Source organism: Urocampus carinirostris, chromosome 3, assembly GCF_059441175.1.
Source record: "Urocampus carinirostris isolate Australia breed hairy pipefish chromosome 3, RoL_Ucar_1.0, whole genome shotgun sequence".
NCBI classification, from domain to species: domain Eukaryota; kingdom Metazoa; phylum Chordata; class Actinopteri; order Syngnathiformes; family Syngnathidae; genus Urocampus; species Urocampus carinirostris.
Window position 1 is genome coordinate 62,740,671 of NC_142351.1, and position 17,720 is coordinate 62,758,390.

The window sequence follows — 17,720 nt, forward strand, 5'->3', positions numbered from 1 at the left end:
ATCGCCTGATCTTAAACCAACAGATCAAAGTAGATGCATATTGAAGCTACCAACTGAAAGGACTCCTCTTTGGACTTTTTAGCATTAGGTTAGCAATATTTTAAACAATTAATACCAAACATAACTAAAATGATATTTCACATAAGAACAAGTATTAGACAATTACAGTTAACCACTGTGAATCGGATCGGAAACCAATGGCTTTTGAGCCGTATATGGCTTTTTAAATGAGCTTAAAAAATATGGCTTGGAGATAAAACAGAGCAAGCGCTAATATTTTATGTTGCGTTTTAAATGAAAGCTAGTTCTCGACGTGACAAGTCAAGAATACTGATTGCTGTCTGGGTTCAGTGCAGTATATATAGGACGTTATTTTAAGTACGGTTTACAGTCAAGGTGTCACACCAACAGACCGGTTTTGGCTTTTATTCACTAAAAAATCCTTTATCTGGAAGCTCTTTAATTACCATGGGGGCGTTTTTAAATTACCATAACTCTGTGACCGTTGGGCTTAAAGAGAAAATTCAAATAATTCCTGAACGAAGATAAGACGGGCTTTGGATAAAACCCTCAATTTTGATGAAATTATATCAAAGGACTTCTCCAAAAACACCTACAAGGTGGCAGCAACTTCCCACAATGGATAATCTCTCAGGCATTGGGTTGGATGAAGGAACACATTTGTTTGGATCAGATTGGTCTCAACCAGAGTAAGTAATGTTTTTTGTGAAGCATTTTTTGTGATCAAGACTCAAAAACTTTTTGTAGATATTTATAACAATTCATATTTCCAGTTTTGGCTATGAAATGAAATTATCTGCATTTCTATAGCGCTTTTCAAGTCAATGACTTCCCAAAGTGCTTTACAATGTGCTCCACATTTCCCAATAGCGGCCTTGCAGCCATTTAAGGCGCTAACCTGCTTATTGGGGGTACTAGGGGTTCAGTGTCTTACCCAAGGACACTTCGACATGTAACACGGACGAGCCGGGATTCGAACTGGGATCCCTTGATCCCAAGACGAGCACTCTACCGCCTGAGCTACTGCCGCCCCTCATAATGTCTGCCAATAAAATATGTTATAATCCATGTGTAATCGTGCAAACATTTTGCACTGTAAAAACGTACTCTTTGTGTTTTTGATGAAACGTTTGGACTCAAAAAAATGCAAAAGGGCAAACTAAGCCAATCCTGATGCATAAATCAACCAAGCAAAACGTGCGATCGTCCTTATGATCAGTACATTTCCCTACGATAAATGCAGACAGCGATCAAGCACTTATTGGGCACTCGAACTGACGCTTAAAGAAACGGAAAAGGAAAACAGGCACGACAGAAGCAATGCTTGCGATAAATAGAAAAAAACTGAGAACTTTCGTTGAACCACAACCTACAAAAACTGTGAGAATTTGCGAGGAAACCATACGTATATGGCTCCACTGGAAAACCAGCCACAACCCAGATGACAGTTTTCAATATTATACTTGGAAAAGTTTAACAGTACAGTAGACCCCGGGATTTGACAATAATCAGTTTGGAGGTGGGAATTCCAAAGTGAAATTATGACATACCTTGTGTTGGAAACATATGAAATTTAGCTAATGCATTCTGAACCCCCTGTTCCCTCCGGTAAAACATTAAAGTAGCAAAATAGTTTATAGCAAGTGCTAGTTATGCGTAAAATGGTGGATACGATTGAAATATACTTTGTAAATAAATCTACATATAGTAAATATAAGATTTTATTCATATGTTAGTGTGACGTGACTTGACCTGGTACAGTAGAGTTACCAGGTGGATGCAGAAGTGGTATTAGACAGCAACAGCATATAAAAAATGAAAGTAGTTTTAAAACTTCCACTTACAGGGATTGCGATGATCCTAGAATATTTTCTTGCTCTAATCACTCTCTGGTTTTTAGTCCCGATTGTTTTTGTGTTATGGCCATGCAACTTAGCTAAGGTAGGCATGCTTTAAATTGTACATTTTGATAAGCTTATCTTCTATGGTTATCATGTTTTTGCGTCTCCCTTTAGACCATTGTAAATCTTTGGAACCATAACAAGTGCAAACAAATACAGCATTGTATCCCTCGAACTCGCACAGTATTAGCAGTGATCCTGTATTGAACGAAAAGTTAGAACTGCATCATGGGAGGCCTTTCAATGAGAAAGATATTGGCATTTTCAAGACGCCATAAAACAAACCAATAACAGAGCAGCATTTAGTAAAACCTTGACATATACATACAGGCATCTAGGAGATAACATTCGTCATATGCACTGATACTACAGAGTTTGAATTTTTTCTGCTTTTGGGCACCCAAAATATTTTGTTTTGATGTTGTATAGTGGGTAGAATGCTGAAAAGAGGGGCCAAAAATACACAGTGAAGTGACATAAACTTAACGTACATTTGATTTTGCAAGCTGTTCGCAAAATTGTTAAAAAAAACACAGCTTTCTTAACATGTTCTTCCACATTGTAACGCAAAAATATTGGAAATTAAGGACGCCTTAACCTGCCAAAACTATATTTTGACAATATAGGTTTCAGAGAAAGTTCGGAAGAAAATTGGCACAGATCGTTTTTATCCTGAATATAAATTGCTGCGGCTGATAGATCGCACCAACCGAAAATGCCAAATTAAGGAGTAAAAATATGGATAAATCATGCCAGATTATAAATCACATTTTTGGAGGAAATTCATTTGATAAAATTCAACTCCAAAATGATACATGTCATCTTGAAAGGCAATTTAAAATAAAAATAACATCTACAGAATATGACTTTCTCTTTGGTACCATTTTTGTTCAGCTCTTCTCAGTTGTTTTTATGAAGTACTGGGCAGTTTTGAAATCATCAACACAGGCTTAGACCTTCCTCTTGCGGTTTAGTGTGAAAATATCATCTGAAATTATATAATACTGTGTTCATAATTTCACAGTTGTGGCTAGGTCTGCAAAATATTTGCACGATTCTACATGGATTAAAACATATTTCACTGGCAGATCATTTCACATTTTTAAGTACAGTAAACCCTCATTTATTGGGGTTGTCTTCCAAAAAGAACCTGTAAAATTCGTATGGTCAAGACCTTTTTTTTAAGTTACAGTAAAACCTTAGGATACAATAGATACGTTAGTGTTTCTGAAGTAAGGATTCTAAGGTGAAATTGCTGTTTGCTCATTCCAACGCTCCCCTAAAACGCGTCGATTCCACCTTTTTTGGTCTGCTCAACATCCGTTCACTTTCGAGCAAGGGACATCTCATCCAGGACAACTCTCCACTCTGTCACCTAACGTCATACTACTGGGAGATCTCAACATTCACATTGACAATAAACATCTGCACCTGAATGATTGAATGAAAACTTTATTCGAACATTAAAATAAAAACAGAACAAAAACAATAACTCAACAACAAAATAATATTACATATGTTCGAAAAGGGGTAATCAGAAGCAAATGCTTATATTCCCTACCCCTTCATCTTCCCTATTAAACACACCAATTATATAACAACAATTGTAATACTATTAATAATAACAGTTATGCTATAACAACAGCAACAATAAGACAAAGGTAATCATAGTTCTAGACTCACTATTCCCAATCTCTCGTATCACTCGTACCCGATTTTCTTCGTCTCTGTATTCCGCCAGGAATGTTTTTTTGTATTTAAATTTGAGCAAGTGAATAGTTGGACATCGTTTGATCTCGTCTTGCAAACCGTTCCAGAGCTTGACTCCACACACAGACACACACATACTTCTCCTGGTGGTTCTCACCTTTGGGATCATGAATTCACAACAGCCCCTTAAGTTATAATTTCCTTCTTTCCGAATGAATAATTTATGGGTGTTTTTGGGCACTATGTTTTTGTTGACCTTAAATAGCAGTTATGCAGTGACATTTTTTTACTAAATCATCTAATTTTAATAATTTGGACTGCAATTTTAATAATTTGGACTGCACCTAACCAAAATACTTTTTATCCTGTCTTGAAAGCTTTGGACTCCACCAATATATTGACTTTCCAACACACGTCAAAGGACACACACTGGACTTACTCTGTTGCTCGGGTCTTACTCCCTTCCACAGGTTTTGTCCCCTCTGCCCTTAAAACTGCTAATGTAATGCCCGTTCTGAAAAAGCCTGGTTTAGACCCCAACAACTTCAACAATCTCTAACCTACCATTCATATCCAAAATCCTCGAAAAAGAAGTCTCCTCACAACTTCCTGCTCATCTCACCAACAGTTTATTTGAACCCTTTCAGTCAGGTTTCTGTCAAGCCACAGCACTGAAACTGCACTTATCAAGATCACAAACGACCTCCTCATTGCCGCTGATTCTGGATTACTTTCCATTCTCATCCTCCTCGATATAAGTGCCACCTTTGACACCATTTGCCATTCCACCCTTATGAGCAGACTATCTTCACTTGGTTTATCCCACACCCCCCTCCAGTGGTTTCACTTGTACCTCTTTGGCCGTACTCAATTAATTCAACTCTAGTCCTTCTCGTTTGACCCCTCTCCTGTCTCCTCAGGTGTGCCCCAGGACACAGCCCCTCCTCTTTATAACCTACTTTCTCCTCCTAGGCCAGGGGTGTCAAACATGCGGGCCGGAACTGGCCCCCTGAGGTTCAATCAGTCCTGCAGGATAATTTGAAAGTGGAGAAAATGCACAAACGACATGGAATGCATATTTTTAATACCATGCAATTCACAGATTGTCCAGTAGGGGGCAGATTGGTGGTGTTTCGATCAATGCAGTGTGATGCAGATTTGAATGGCAAATTGGCCTCCATAGGGCTGGACAAAATTGATCAGCATCTACTACTAGGGTACCCCAAATTAACAGCCCTGGCTGCTAGAATTTCGTGCATGTTTGGAGCAACCTACCTTTGTGAACAAATCTTCTCAGTAATGAATATCAATGCAACAAAAATGTGTTCAAAGCTCACAAACAAGCACTTAAATGACATTCTGACACACAAGTTTCAGGACATGACACTTGGTACTGGAGCATTTGTACAGGTGTAAAAGATGCTAAATATCAAGAACAAAAACAAGTCCAGACGAGACTAACACCTTTAAAATGCTGCCTTAGAATGAAGAATACAGCTCTGTGAATACGAATCCTTACTGTTGTGATTTAAAAAGTGGGCAATTTGATGTTTTTCAGTCGCTTGACTACATAAAAGTATGGTGGAATTCTTTATAGCATGTATGGTATAATTTCAATAGTTCAGCCCACTTGACATCTACAGAGGCCATATGTGACCCGTGATGTGAAATGAGTTTGACACCCCCGCTCGAGGCCATATCTTTAGGAAATTCAATATACCCTTCCACTGCTTCGCAGATGACACCTAGCTTTACCTTTCCTCTCAAACCCTATTCGATTCTCCCACCGCCTGACCTCAACTCTTGCCTTTCTGAAATAAAATCACGGTCCACCGTCAACCTCCTAGAACTGAACAGCAATAAAACTGAACTACTTCTTATTGGCACCAAATCCACCCTCTCTAAAGTTGTCTCCTTTTCTCTTTCCGTTGACAATTCTTCAGTTTTTTCTTCCCCTCTGTTCAAGAGTCTGGGTGTCATCCTCGACAGCACACTCTCCTTTAACTCTCACATAAATGACATCACCCAGTCTGCCTACTTCCACCTGTGCTCCATCAAACGTCTCTGCCCCTCCCTTACCCCACACAAAACAGCGATCCTCCTCCATAGCCTTGTGACCTCACACCTCGATTACTGCGATTCCCTCTTCTACGGCTTACCTCTAAAGTCCCTCCATAAACTTCAGCTGGTCCATAACTCTGCTACACGCATCATCACCAAAAACCCCTCTTACCAGCACATCAACCCTGTCCTTCAGCAACTCCACTGGCTCCCAATCTACCATAGAACCAATTAAAAAATCCGTCTTTACACCTACATGGCCATTCATAACTTTGCCCCTCCCTACCTCTCCGACCTTCTTCACACTGCCACGACATCCCGCAACCACAGATCATCTTCTTTCCTCTAGTTCCCCTGCCCGCCACAGTTCCATTGGCAGAGCTTTCAGACGCTTTGCCCCCCAGCTCTGGAGCTCATTGCTGCCTGACCTCCGAAATTCTGCGACTCTGTCCACGTTCGTATCAGGACTCAAAACTCACCTATTCAGATTTGCTTTTTCTTGACCATCTGCGTCACATTCCGCCCATTTTAAACTCTAATGTTTTTTGTAAATGTAGATGAAGTATTATATCAATTTGCATTATTTTAAATACTCTCACCTGAATCTACCTGATATAATTGTCAGCTTTCTTGCTGCTGCGGATACATTACAAAAAACTAAAATATAGCAAAAGCCTGGGCAAAAAGGGAAACTTTTGCTTTTTGGTTACTTTGAGTCTCTGTGGTTTGTATTCTTCCCTGTGTTTTTTAGCACTTGTTTTCTTTATCACTACACAATAACACATCGTTAATTGTGATTTGATGTTGTGCTATTGTGTATTAGCAAGACAATGCGGTTTGAGCCTTGTGTCAGCAGACAGCAACCATAGCAAATCTTCTCAGAAGAAGGCGTTGATTTCTTTAGATTAAAGCTTGTCAATAGCATTAACCCCGTGTTTTCCTTATTTTAAGGACATTTTTGTACTTTTTTATACAGCTTACATAAAAATGTGAAAAAAAAATGTTTCTTTTTTCTATCTTAGGGACCAAACTAGGAATACTGTAAAGTTATGTAAAGTTAAAAAAAATATCATTCAAGATGATTTTTCTGGGTTTTTAACAACACACTGGCGGGTCATTTTGACCTGAGAAAAAAAAGGAGGCTTAGGTACTCATAGTAAAAAGAAAAAAAAAAATAGCACAAAACATGCCCTTTCCATTTAAAATTTAAATTAACATTGAAATTGCAACAATGGTCTAAAAAAATCGCAATTGGGTAGCCCTGTTTACGGGGGTGTCCCTTTAAAGCTATCTGTGGGGATTTTTTTTTTAAGTCACACACTTAGAAGTCAACTAAAACACTGGTTCCTGTTTCATCCATGAGCTCTTTTCAAGACTCGGCGTGGAAAAGCGAGCGCTCAATTGCACTCTGTGGAAAGCTAAAAACATCAAGTGTAATAAAGATGTAATAGCGTTTATGTGTGTGCACGCTAGCAGCTGGATGTAGCAATCAGCTCCAAACGTCGCTTATGGTTCTGCACGGTTTCAGATCTGGAAGCCGGTGGAGAGTTATAGGGGGGTGGGGGGTGGTTGGGGGAATTCTTTCTTTCTCATTGGCAGAGGAAATACGCTATTAATGTTGACGAGCACAACTTGATCCCAGTTAGAGCTTGTCTTTGAAAAGAAAATAGGAATTCCTTTATTGTTTTAGGACAGAGGGCCCTTCGCCTCAGGTTTGGCTTTCGTTACAGCCCCAATGTGCACACATCAACTCTTAGTGGTGTAAAAAATACTTCATTATTCATTAATTGAATTGTAAACCCGCCAAACAACTCACCCCTTGATGTGCTGTTGGCCTAATGTTCAGTGTCAGGTTGGGTGGAGTGAAGTGGAATGCATGTTTGGTGAATAAGAGTATGCTCTTGACTCTAGCCACCTACCACTGGGGGATATGGCTTTGGTATATAGATAGATAAATATCCATCCATCCATCCATTATCTGCACAGTGGGCAGGGGACACCTTGTACTGGTTGCCAAAACAAAACACTAATATTCGAATAATAAGCGTACGCACATGTACTAACTAATAAACTTGATTTTGGGTCAATATATTACATTACCCAATTCGACAAAGTTGTGTTTGGCGGCCAACTAGAGAAGCCGAAATGACCATTTTGTGAAGCTAGCTTGTCCTGTTGCTGCTTTTAGCACTTAACGGACACTTTACAAACCAAGCTGAGCCCTGCATATGTTGTTTGCTGTGATTCAGCCATCTGGTGCTTTTTCCACTGTGCTCTTCCCATGCATGTTAGCCACTTGGCAACAGAGTATGGCTAGCTGCTATTCTTATTGTTAGCTACTCCTGCTTTTATCCTTCTGTGTTACTCACTTTGCACAGCTTTTCATGCGATCCAATTCCACAGAGTCTCATCGTTTTGGCATCTTCATTTTTCCCACTGTGCCCTACTCTAGCTACGTATGTTAGCCACTTGGCGAGAGACTACCGCTAGCTGCTATTCTTATAGGTAGTTGCTTTATCCTTCTATGTCACTCATTTTCCACAGCTTATCATGCAAGCGAATGTCACAGGCTTGACATTTTGACATCCTCATCTTTTTCCACATTTTGTTAGCCATTTGGCTGCAGACTATGGTTCACTGCTAGGCGCTATTCTCATCGTAAGCTGATTCGTCATTCAGTGGCACTTGTCTTCCGCAGCTGAATGTAAATGTGTTCCCTGCTTACAATAATGATAGCACCAAACCATAGCATGAGCAACCAGAGATGGAAACTGCGAAACAATGTCTTAAGACAGCAAGTACCGGATGCCTGAATCGCGTAACTTTGCGACGTTTGCTGTGAAAGGTGAGTGACTTTGTAAGAAGAAGAAGAAGCAGAGGCAGCTCACAATAGCCACAAGCAGCGGTGTGCCATACTTGACTACCGTAAATTCCGGACTATAGAGCGCACCTGATTATAAGCAGCACCCACCACATTCCGGGAGAAAAAACGATTTTGTACATACACAAGCCGCACCTGTATATTAACCGCATGCGCCCACGTTGAAAGAACGCAATACAAACACGAAATTAACCTATACCCGACACAGTCCAAAAAACACAGCCGGCATAATGAACGGAAAATGATACCGGAACTTAAGATTTAATGCAGACCTGCAGAGTCCGGGTGCCCCTTGAAAGTAATCCAAAGAAAAAAGTGTATATTTCCAAAGGTAAGGGTGGGAAAAATATGTATCCACTATTGTCGGCCGCGTCCACAAACACGTCTCACCTTTACTCTACTTCCCGTCAGCCCGCGTTTGCCCCGCCCCTTCTTTCTCATTTGCTCGTACAAAACATATCAGAATAAGTTTCTAAAATAAATACATTACAAATACATGTTATACATGTTTACACATATTTACAAAGAACGATGGTACACCGAGAGAGTTTTCAAAGCTTTAATAATAATATTACAACTTTCAACCCAAGCCGTGCCTGTGAAGGGTAGCAAAACGCTACTAGCAACACGCTCGGAACACAGTAAACAGCTCTGTTAAAAAAACATACGTACGCGTAGTAAGCACGGTAAACCGTACTCATCTTCCTCCTCATAACTGACGTCATCAAAGTCGTCTTCCTTTAGTATGGGAAAGAGACTTTGTCATATAGACGTCGTCCCACACTCCCTTATTCTAAAACACGCTGGCATCACGCTCGCAAAGTAAAGTTTACGTGCGGTAGCTCTGTTTCCTTCTATGTCGGACTGCTCGATTGCGTTTAGCTTGAAAGTTGCGTCATGTGCCTCTCTTTTTGCAATTTGCATGATGAGGATATGTCTACGCTAATTTAATTTGTCTACAAGCTAAGAAGCTGCAGTCTAAATCTTACCTTTTGTACTCGAGCGCCGCTGGCGGCCGCTACAAAAATTACATAAATTGGCCGCATCACTGAATAAGCCGCAGGGTTGAAAGTTTGGGGAAAAAAATAGCGGCTTATAGTCCGGAATTTACAGTATCTAAAGAGGAAAACAGTGGAAACAAAGTTGAAGATGCCTGAATCACATGGCTTGGCCTCCTCTGTGTGATAAGTGGCCATTTAGTGCTAAAAAAAACAAGCTACCAGGACAAGCTACTTTTGCAATGTTTTTACACAGCTCGGGGTTACTACATCATACACACTGTTGTTTTAACCAAAAGCTGTGTTTGAAGTACAGTTTTAAGGCAGCAATTTTTACCTGTCCAGCATTTTTTATTCAAGATGTCTTTCCTGGTTTCACAGGTCGCACTGTACAGGAGGCGTCAAACTGTGTTTTGACTACGATAAGATGCAAACGATCCATAAAGAAAGTCCAAATAATAAACATTCTTGTCCTGTTTGGATCTTTCAGCACGGCATCAAGACAAATGTCTCAGATAAAACTCATATGTTGACCCAAGCGCCGCACTCTAAACTTTCTGCTTCCTCCCTATTTGCTTTGGGTTTTTTTTTTCTACAGAAAGAAAAATGTACAGAATTTTGAGCTCTTGTGGGTTTTTTTTACAACTGCATAAACATTGAAAGCTCTAATGATTCTTATTTTATTAGTTTCGATTCAGGTTACAAGTTTTGATTTTCTAATTTACTTTTGCTGTTACAACTCAGTTATTTGTCTGTTCCATCCATTTCTTTTGGGGGGGGGGTCAATATCAGCCCCAAAACAGTATTGCATTTCATCTAAAATATGATCATATTATCTTGGATATTTGCTGCTATTGACAGCTATACACGCCAAAGATCCATTCCAGCTAGGCTGCGATTGGTAGATAAACATAACAAAAAATGCATTTGAGCTAGGATGCCGTGGACAACTATAGATGTCAATGATCCATTTTGGCTAAGGTGCAATGAACAGTGACATACGCATACCTGTACGTTTTTGCTGTACAAAGTACGTTTATTATGCATTTTAAGACATGTACGACGTACAAGAAAATATGTACGGAAAAACGCAAATTTGTCAATTATCACGAAACGGCAAATCAATCAAACGAGTTCGAGTTGTTTAGTGAAAGGAAGTCCGTCTCTTTTTAGAGAACCTGCTTTTTCGGCTCAACTCCTTTAAGAGAGCCGGCTCTCAAACTGCTCACTTGCTTTGATGCATTATATTACGAATTATTATGTTCTATAAAGGAGTTAAGAAAAAAAGAAAGTATAAAAGGATAAAATGAAAAAAGACAGGTTTGTGTTTATTCCTTTAATCAGTATATTACCAACAATAATTTAATCCAGAAAATTAATTAATGATTTGAAAAAAAATGTATTATTCTACTTAATTATATTTGCAAGTATTTTCCTTCTACAGCGAACGTCCAAGGTACTTAAATTTTGATCTTTTTTTTTTATAATAAACCTCATGTCGAGCAACTCAGGATCTCACAACAAAATGTTAATTAACAATATATATGATATAACGAAAAACATGTACAATATAACATGTTAGACTACATAAATAAACACGTTTGAAAAAAATAATATGGTGTAAGATCATTTTGTATTTTGTAAGGGAAAATACGACAGTTTGTAAGGGCATGGAGGTTGACAGGTATGCATACGTTTAAGATACATTCTAGCTGGGCTGCCAAGGACTGCAATATACATCAAATTTATATTCAATCATGCTGCCTTGGACTTCGATATATGTCAAATATCCATTTTAACTCTGGTGCCATGGATGGGTATAGTGTCAAAGCTCTGCTTTAGCTTGGCTGTTTTTTATTCAAAAATATTTTCTAGCTTGATTACCTTTGGCGACAATAGTGATCAAATATTCAGTCTAGCGTAAGATATATTTTAGCTAGGCTCCTATTAATGTATATATTTTAAAGATCTATTCAAGCTAGGCTGCTATAGATGGCGGTACACATTTAAGATCCATCTAGCTAGGCTGCCATTGATGTATATACGTCAAAGATCTATCCAAGCAAGGCTTTTACGGTCAGCAATATACGTCAAACTTAAATATTAACTATTCTCCCAGGAAAGGTGTTATATCTCCACAATCCATTCTCGCTAGGCTGCCATTAAGTATATACGTTAAAGATATATTCAAGCTAGGCTGGTCTGTACGGAAAAACACATTGAATATCCATCTTAACTGCACTGCATGGATGACTATAGATGTCAAATATCTATTTTAGCCAAGCTGCCATTGATGTATATATGTCAAAGATCTATACAATCTATGTTTAATGGACCGCAATATACATTTAATATGCTGTCTGAATCGACTGCTACTCAAGGCGATACACGTTTAAAGTTAGATTTTTAATATTCTGCCAGGAATGTGCAGCAAGTATCCAATTTAGGCTGCTGTCGATGTATTTACTTCAATGATCTATTCAAGCTAGGCTGCTATTGACGGCGATACACATCAAAGATACATTTTATGTCTGCTGCACAGTCAACTTTAGATGTTAAATATCTAAGGTCAAAGGTCCATTTAGGCCAAGTATGTCAGAAGTCCGGCCCGGAGGCCACTTACTGCCCGTGATCAAATTTTTACTGGTCCGCTTCCTCTGTCATAAAAATAATAACTTGTGGCCCGTTAGTAATGTTGACCGCAGTATGTAATGAATTTCACCAGATGATGGCAGTAGCCCTTTGGCCATCTTGCCGTTTGCTTTCTGTGAGAATTTTAGTCCTCCCCATTTCCGACATGGCGACTGTAAATAAAAAAAGGAACGTTGACTGTGAGCGCCAACGCTTCCATGACGAGTGGAAATTGGAGTATTCTTTCACCAAAATCCAAAACAAGTGTGTCTTCCTAATTTGCCCAGAGACTGTGGCTATTTTCAATTTTTTTTAATTTTAGCAGGGACTGCCAGACGAAACACGCTGACAACAAAAAGCTACCTGGAAGCGAACGCTGTGACAAGGTGAAGCTGTTTTAACGGCACAGCAGCGGTTTTAACAATAAAAATTCTACAAAGGCGGGTTACGAGGTTGCGGCGCTGTTCGCTGAGCACTGGATTGTTCAAAGAATGTCAGGCTGAGTAGTCGGCGTTGACACATTTTCAGCTTACCAAATCTGGCCTGCGTGCTGAAAAGTTTGGACACCTCTGATTAGAGCTATGGTGCCATAAATGGCCATTTACATCTAAGATACATTCTAGCTAACCTACCATGGACGTAAATACCCAAACGAGATCCATTCTAGCTAGGCTGCCATGAACGGCTATAGATGTCAACGATGAAATGAAATGATGAAATGATGTGCATTTATATAGCGCTTTTCAAGTCAATGACTTCCCAAAGCGCTTTACAATGTGCTTCACATTTCCCAATAGCGGCCTTGCAGCCATGTACGGCGCTAACCTGCTTATTGGGGGTATTGGGGGTTTTAGTGTCTTACCCAAGGACACTTCGACATGTAACACGGACGAGTCGGGATTCGAACAGGGATCCCTTGATCCCAAGACGAGCGCTCTACCTCCTGAGCTACTGCCGCCCAAACGATCTATTTTTGCCATGCTATCGTAGACAATGATATACGCCAAAGAGCTGTTCTTGATAAATTACCATAGACGGTTGTAAATGCCAAAGATCCATTCTAGCTATGATGCCATGAACTTCAATACATGTCAAAGATCCATTTGAGCCAGTCTGGCAGTGAATGAGTTATTTCTTAATAATTATCTCGTTGGGCAGCTCAAGAAGCAATGAAAAACATTTCAATAAAAAAAGTTTGGGTCAAAAATCAGAACGCAGCTGCTTTTGGGACCAGGAATCCATCTGAGCTGCTTGTGTTGGAACAGTAACGCGTCAAGCACTCCAAAAAAGCACAGATGAAAAATGACTTGCAAATCTATCAAGTTTCACCCTTCCTGAGAAAAAAACGGTTCACACAAAATATGATCATCCGCAATAACGATCGAATTAGCGATACTTTTACTCTCAGTTTTGATACCTCATCAAGCTAACTGGGACACTTTGATGTTAACAATCAAAGAGGCCAGCATGCCTGCAGCTCAGCGCACCTGCTATGGACCCGCACTGATTTTTGTTTTTGTTTTGGGTGGAAGCGCTTCGGTCAGAGCTTATACAAACACACAAAAATAAGTTGCAGTGTAAACAGATTTGCTCTCTCTTGTAGTTTGATATGTAGCTGGATGTGCATGAAGAGATCATAGGATAAAGGATTGAAAAGACAGATTTCAAAATGGAAGACAGTTCTAGGGTAAATATTACACAGATATTGTCAACATAAAATATAGGTTATTCATATGCTATCGAATAGAAGTGTGTTTTAAACATTTCCAATGAGGTTGCAGATCGAATATCAGGGGAAAGAGCATTCCACAGCACCGGGGCCCGAATGAAGAACGCTTTCGAACCTGTGGATCTCTTCTTGGCTCTTGGGATCACTAGTAGACAATCATTTTTAGAGCAAAGGCTCCGGACCGGAACATAGGGGTAAATTAAGTCTGAAAGATATGAGCGAACAAGTCCATTCATGATTTTGTAGACTATCAACAGAACCTTAAAACAGGGAGCCGATGCAGGTTAGCTAAAATCGGGTAATGTGTATATATTAATTTCTAATACCACGCAAAAATACATGAAGTATCATACCAATGCTGACTTTTATAAAAAAATAAAATAAAATAAATAATCACAGATCAAGAAATGTGTCTTTCTTTTACATTGTATATTTCCTACCTAGAAGTCGCTGCCATGTTTTTCTGGAATCTTGCCGCTACGCTGTGCTCTGTGCCACTGATTTTCGTTCGCATTAGACAATACAGTGCCAGCTAGTGGTCAAATATTACACACTGGGGCTTACATGTTACTCTTAAGGGACAGCGTGTTGTATTTAGTGCCTCCTAGTGGTACAAAAATCGTGTATTTAGTCGGAAAAAAAGAGTATTGATTTTTTTACCAGGCAAAAATACAGGAACTATTATACCAATGTTCATTTTTATTAAAAAAATCATATTTCGTTTACATAATGGAATCCCTACCTAGAAGTCGCCACCATGTTTGTCCGGCACCTTGCTGCTATGCTGTGCACTGTGGCACTGGATGTCGTTCGCATTAGACAATCCCGGGCCATTTAGTGATCAAATATTACACTCTGGGTCTTTAAAACTCATATTAGAAACTATAAGAATGTACATTTTTAATTGCATTTTATTTTTATTTTTGTTTTGTTTTATATCTCAGGGAAGTGAAGTCGCCTCACATTCAAAAACAAACAGTGCCTACTGAGATGAGGAAAGACGTCCCTCTTGATGGACATCCACACTCTTTATCACAGGTTTGTATAGATCACAAATTAACATGTATTCATGGTGGATATTTTTTAATGGCAGTGCAAGAAAATGTATTTTTAGAAAATTAAAATGAACAGTATATCTTAAATATAATTTTTTTTTTTTGGTATTGTTTTACTTATTTTGCAACAAATGTTTTCTAGTACAATCCGTTAAAATCCCTTTGTTTTCCTTATGGGCATAAAAACAGAGCAAAACATTACCAAAAAGAATGTCACAGACCAGAAACGTTTTCTCAGTTTTTATTAATAAAAAGGGAGAGCAGGGCTCGCGTCCACGATCCGACGGCTGATGGACAAGAGGAGCAGGAGATGCGGAAGTGGCACTTCTGTGTCTAGCGAGGAGGGTCGAAGACAGGCGGGAATTACGAGTCGCTAGCCGGGACTGGAGAGCAAGGGCGGTGTCAAGTTCGTAAACGAGGTCGGCAACAGGAGGCAGGCAGGTAACTGGGCAAAACAGATCGGATAACAGCCAGAGTCTGGGGGCAGAGTCTGGTCCGGAAACAGCTTGGCAACGAGGATCAGGTAGAGAAAAGCAGGGCAGGAACAGAGTCTGACGTAAGAGCTCACTGAGCTGGGGACAGCGGTTTGCATAATGATCTGACGGCTTCCTCTTGGAAGCCGGGGGTTTAAAAAGAGTACATCAGCCAATCAGCTGTCTGGGCTGTTAGCGGCAATTCAGCAGTCGCGGGTGCTCTGAATCGGCAATCATGAAAAAAAAAAAGTCATCACTGATATTTTATTTATATAACATTGTAATAATTATAATTTATGATTATAATTAATTATAATTTATAATAAAAAACATTCAACCAAGATAGAGATAAATCATTTCATTTTGGCAATTTTTCTTGTTTTAATTCGTGCGAGCGGCAACAAAAGACCCGGGGAGCTATACACACCCAGAGCAGCTGAAAAGAGCCAATTGTGGAGTTGCTCAGAACTGGTGTAAGCAGCTAACTCTATCGGCAAGCAGGAGAAGATCTGTAAAAGGCTGGTAAATTATTGCAGCAAATCCTAACAATAGCTATAGCGGCCAGCCTTCAGAAACAGAAGGAAACAGTCATAAAAAGTTTAACATGACCAGTCACAGGAGATTGATTGGTGATTTTTGCCTGCATGACCAGCTGTGAATGGCGAGTGACACTAAAGGATGAAACAGGAACAGCTAACAATAACAATAGTGGCTGGCTGCAAGCCATAGGCCGCAGCCAAGTGGCTAATATGAGTCGCTAGAAAAGGATACATGGAAAACAAGTTAAGAAAAATGCTTGGATGATGCTACTCAGATACCATCACATGAAGGGCTTAGTTGTGGCCGTTAAGTGTTAAGAAAAAACAGGGACAAGTTAGTTTCGCAAAAATGTCATTTGGGCTTCTGCAGTAGCAAGACGGCGGCCAAACATTCCTTTAAGTTGTTTATGAGGTATTTTTTCTCATTTTCTAAATCAAAAGTGTTTTTTTAACAACTGTGTATTTATACACCAGTAGGGGTCACTATATACTGTAATACATACTGGGGTTTTTTTTTCGGATATTTTTCCTTCATATTCTGGTATGGTTTCACTCGGCTTCAAGTTATCATCGAGGGTCCCACCAAATCTCTCGGTTTGGTCGGTAAATTGTGTACAGGGCTAGGTCAGAGCAGCAGTTGTTGATCCCGGCCTATCAAATTACAGGACCTGTCCGTCACATCCAATTAGTTTGAAGCACAAGTCCTGTGTGTGTTTCCGCTTTTGATTGGCCCTTACTTGGCCTCCTTCTCATCACCCTCGGGGAGATAACCGCTTGCGCTGTCAGTATCGCTGTTTGACTACTTGACTCGGCTCGAGTGTCCTACCATTTGAGTCAGGAAGAATACACTCTGAGTTTATATTGTTCGGTTTGAAAACAACTCTGAGTTTATACTGTTTCATTTGAAAAAAATAAATAAAGTTAAACGTTTGGGTTGGCAGGTTGTTGGTGCCCCACGCGAGGTGGACAAGAATGTTTTTCTGTAGTGCGAAGGTGTGAACTTGAAGGCGAGCGAGAGAAACTCAGAGTTTATTTTTTTCGGTTCACTGTTTTCTTTCACAGTTTCAGCAGCCAACGTGGACAGTGATCCTTTTCCGACTCAACGCGGCCACACGTGCCTAGGCAAAAAATGGGAAATGGAAAACTTTTCATTATTTATTACCATTATTTTAAAAAGAATTCATTTTTGGGGATAATCTTTCTTTTTTCATTCTGGAAAAAGTAGACATTTTTGAGATCACAGAGATCCCTCGGTTTTCGCGGTTAATGGGGACTAGAACCACCTGCGAAAAATGAAAATCTTTAGAGTAGCATCACACCTTCATAAAAGCCCCAAAAGGCAGCCCTACCTCAAGATGACGTAATTACTGATTGAGAGTATACGACTGAAATAAAATAACAACGATAGATCTACAATCTTGTTAGGACTGACAAGATTGGATAGATTGAGAAATGAAATTGTGACAGACAGAACTGGAGTAATCGTGGAACTGAGCAAGCGTGTGGATATGAGAGTACTCTGTTGGTTTGGACACATGAAGAGGATGGAAAAGTAGCCAATGTTGAAGAGGATATACAGCGGAGAAGTAAATAGAAGGAGACTAAGAGGAAGGCCACGATTGAAGTGGATGGATGGTGTCATGAGTGCACTGCAGGAAATGTAGTGGAAGCTAGAGCCATTGTTGGTGATAGGAATGTGTGGAGAGGTGTTGTAAAAGGAT

The 17,720-nt window shown here is 39.7% G+C and overlaps 1 protein-coding gene across 2 annotated transcripts in view; it reads left to right on the plus strand.

Annotated features, from left to right (window-relative positions):
* LOC148370387 (ERC protein 2-like) overlaps positions 1 to 17,720 on the plus strand; it is a 204,448-nt gene that overhangs the window by 102,223 nt on the left and 84,505 nt on the right. For both annotated transcript variants that reach the window (XR_015850119.1, XM_088332908.1), the window contains exon 13: positions 14,877 to 14,970. Coding sequence is in view for 1 of the 2 variants with exons in the window: in XM_088332908.1 (XP_088189034.1) it covers positions 14,877 to 14,970 (94 nt within the window). In the remaining variant the exon portion in view is untranslated. The remainder of the gene's footprint in view (positions 1 to 14,876; positions 14,971 to 17,720) is intronic.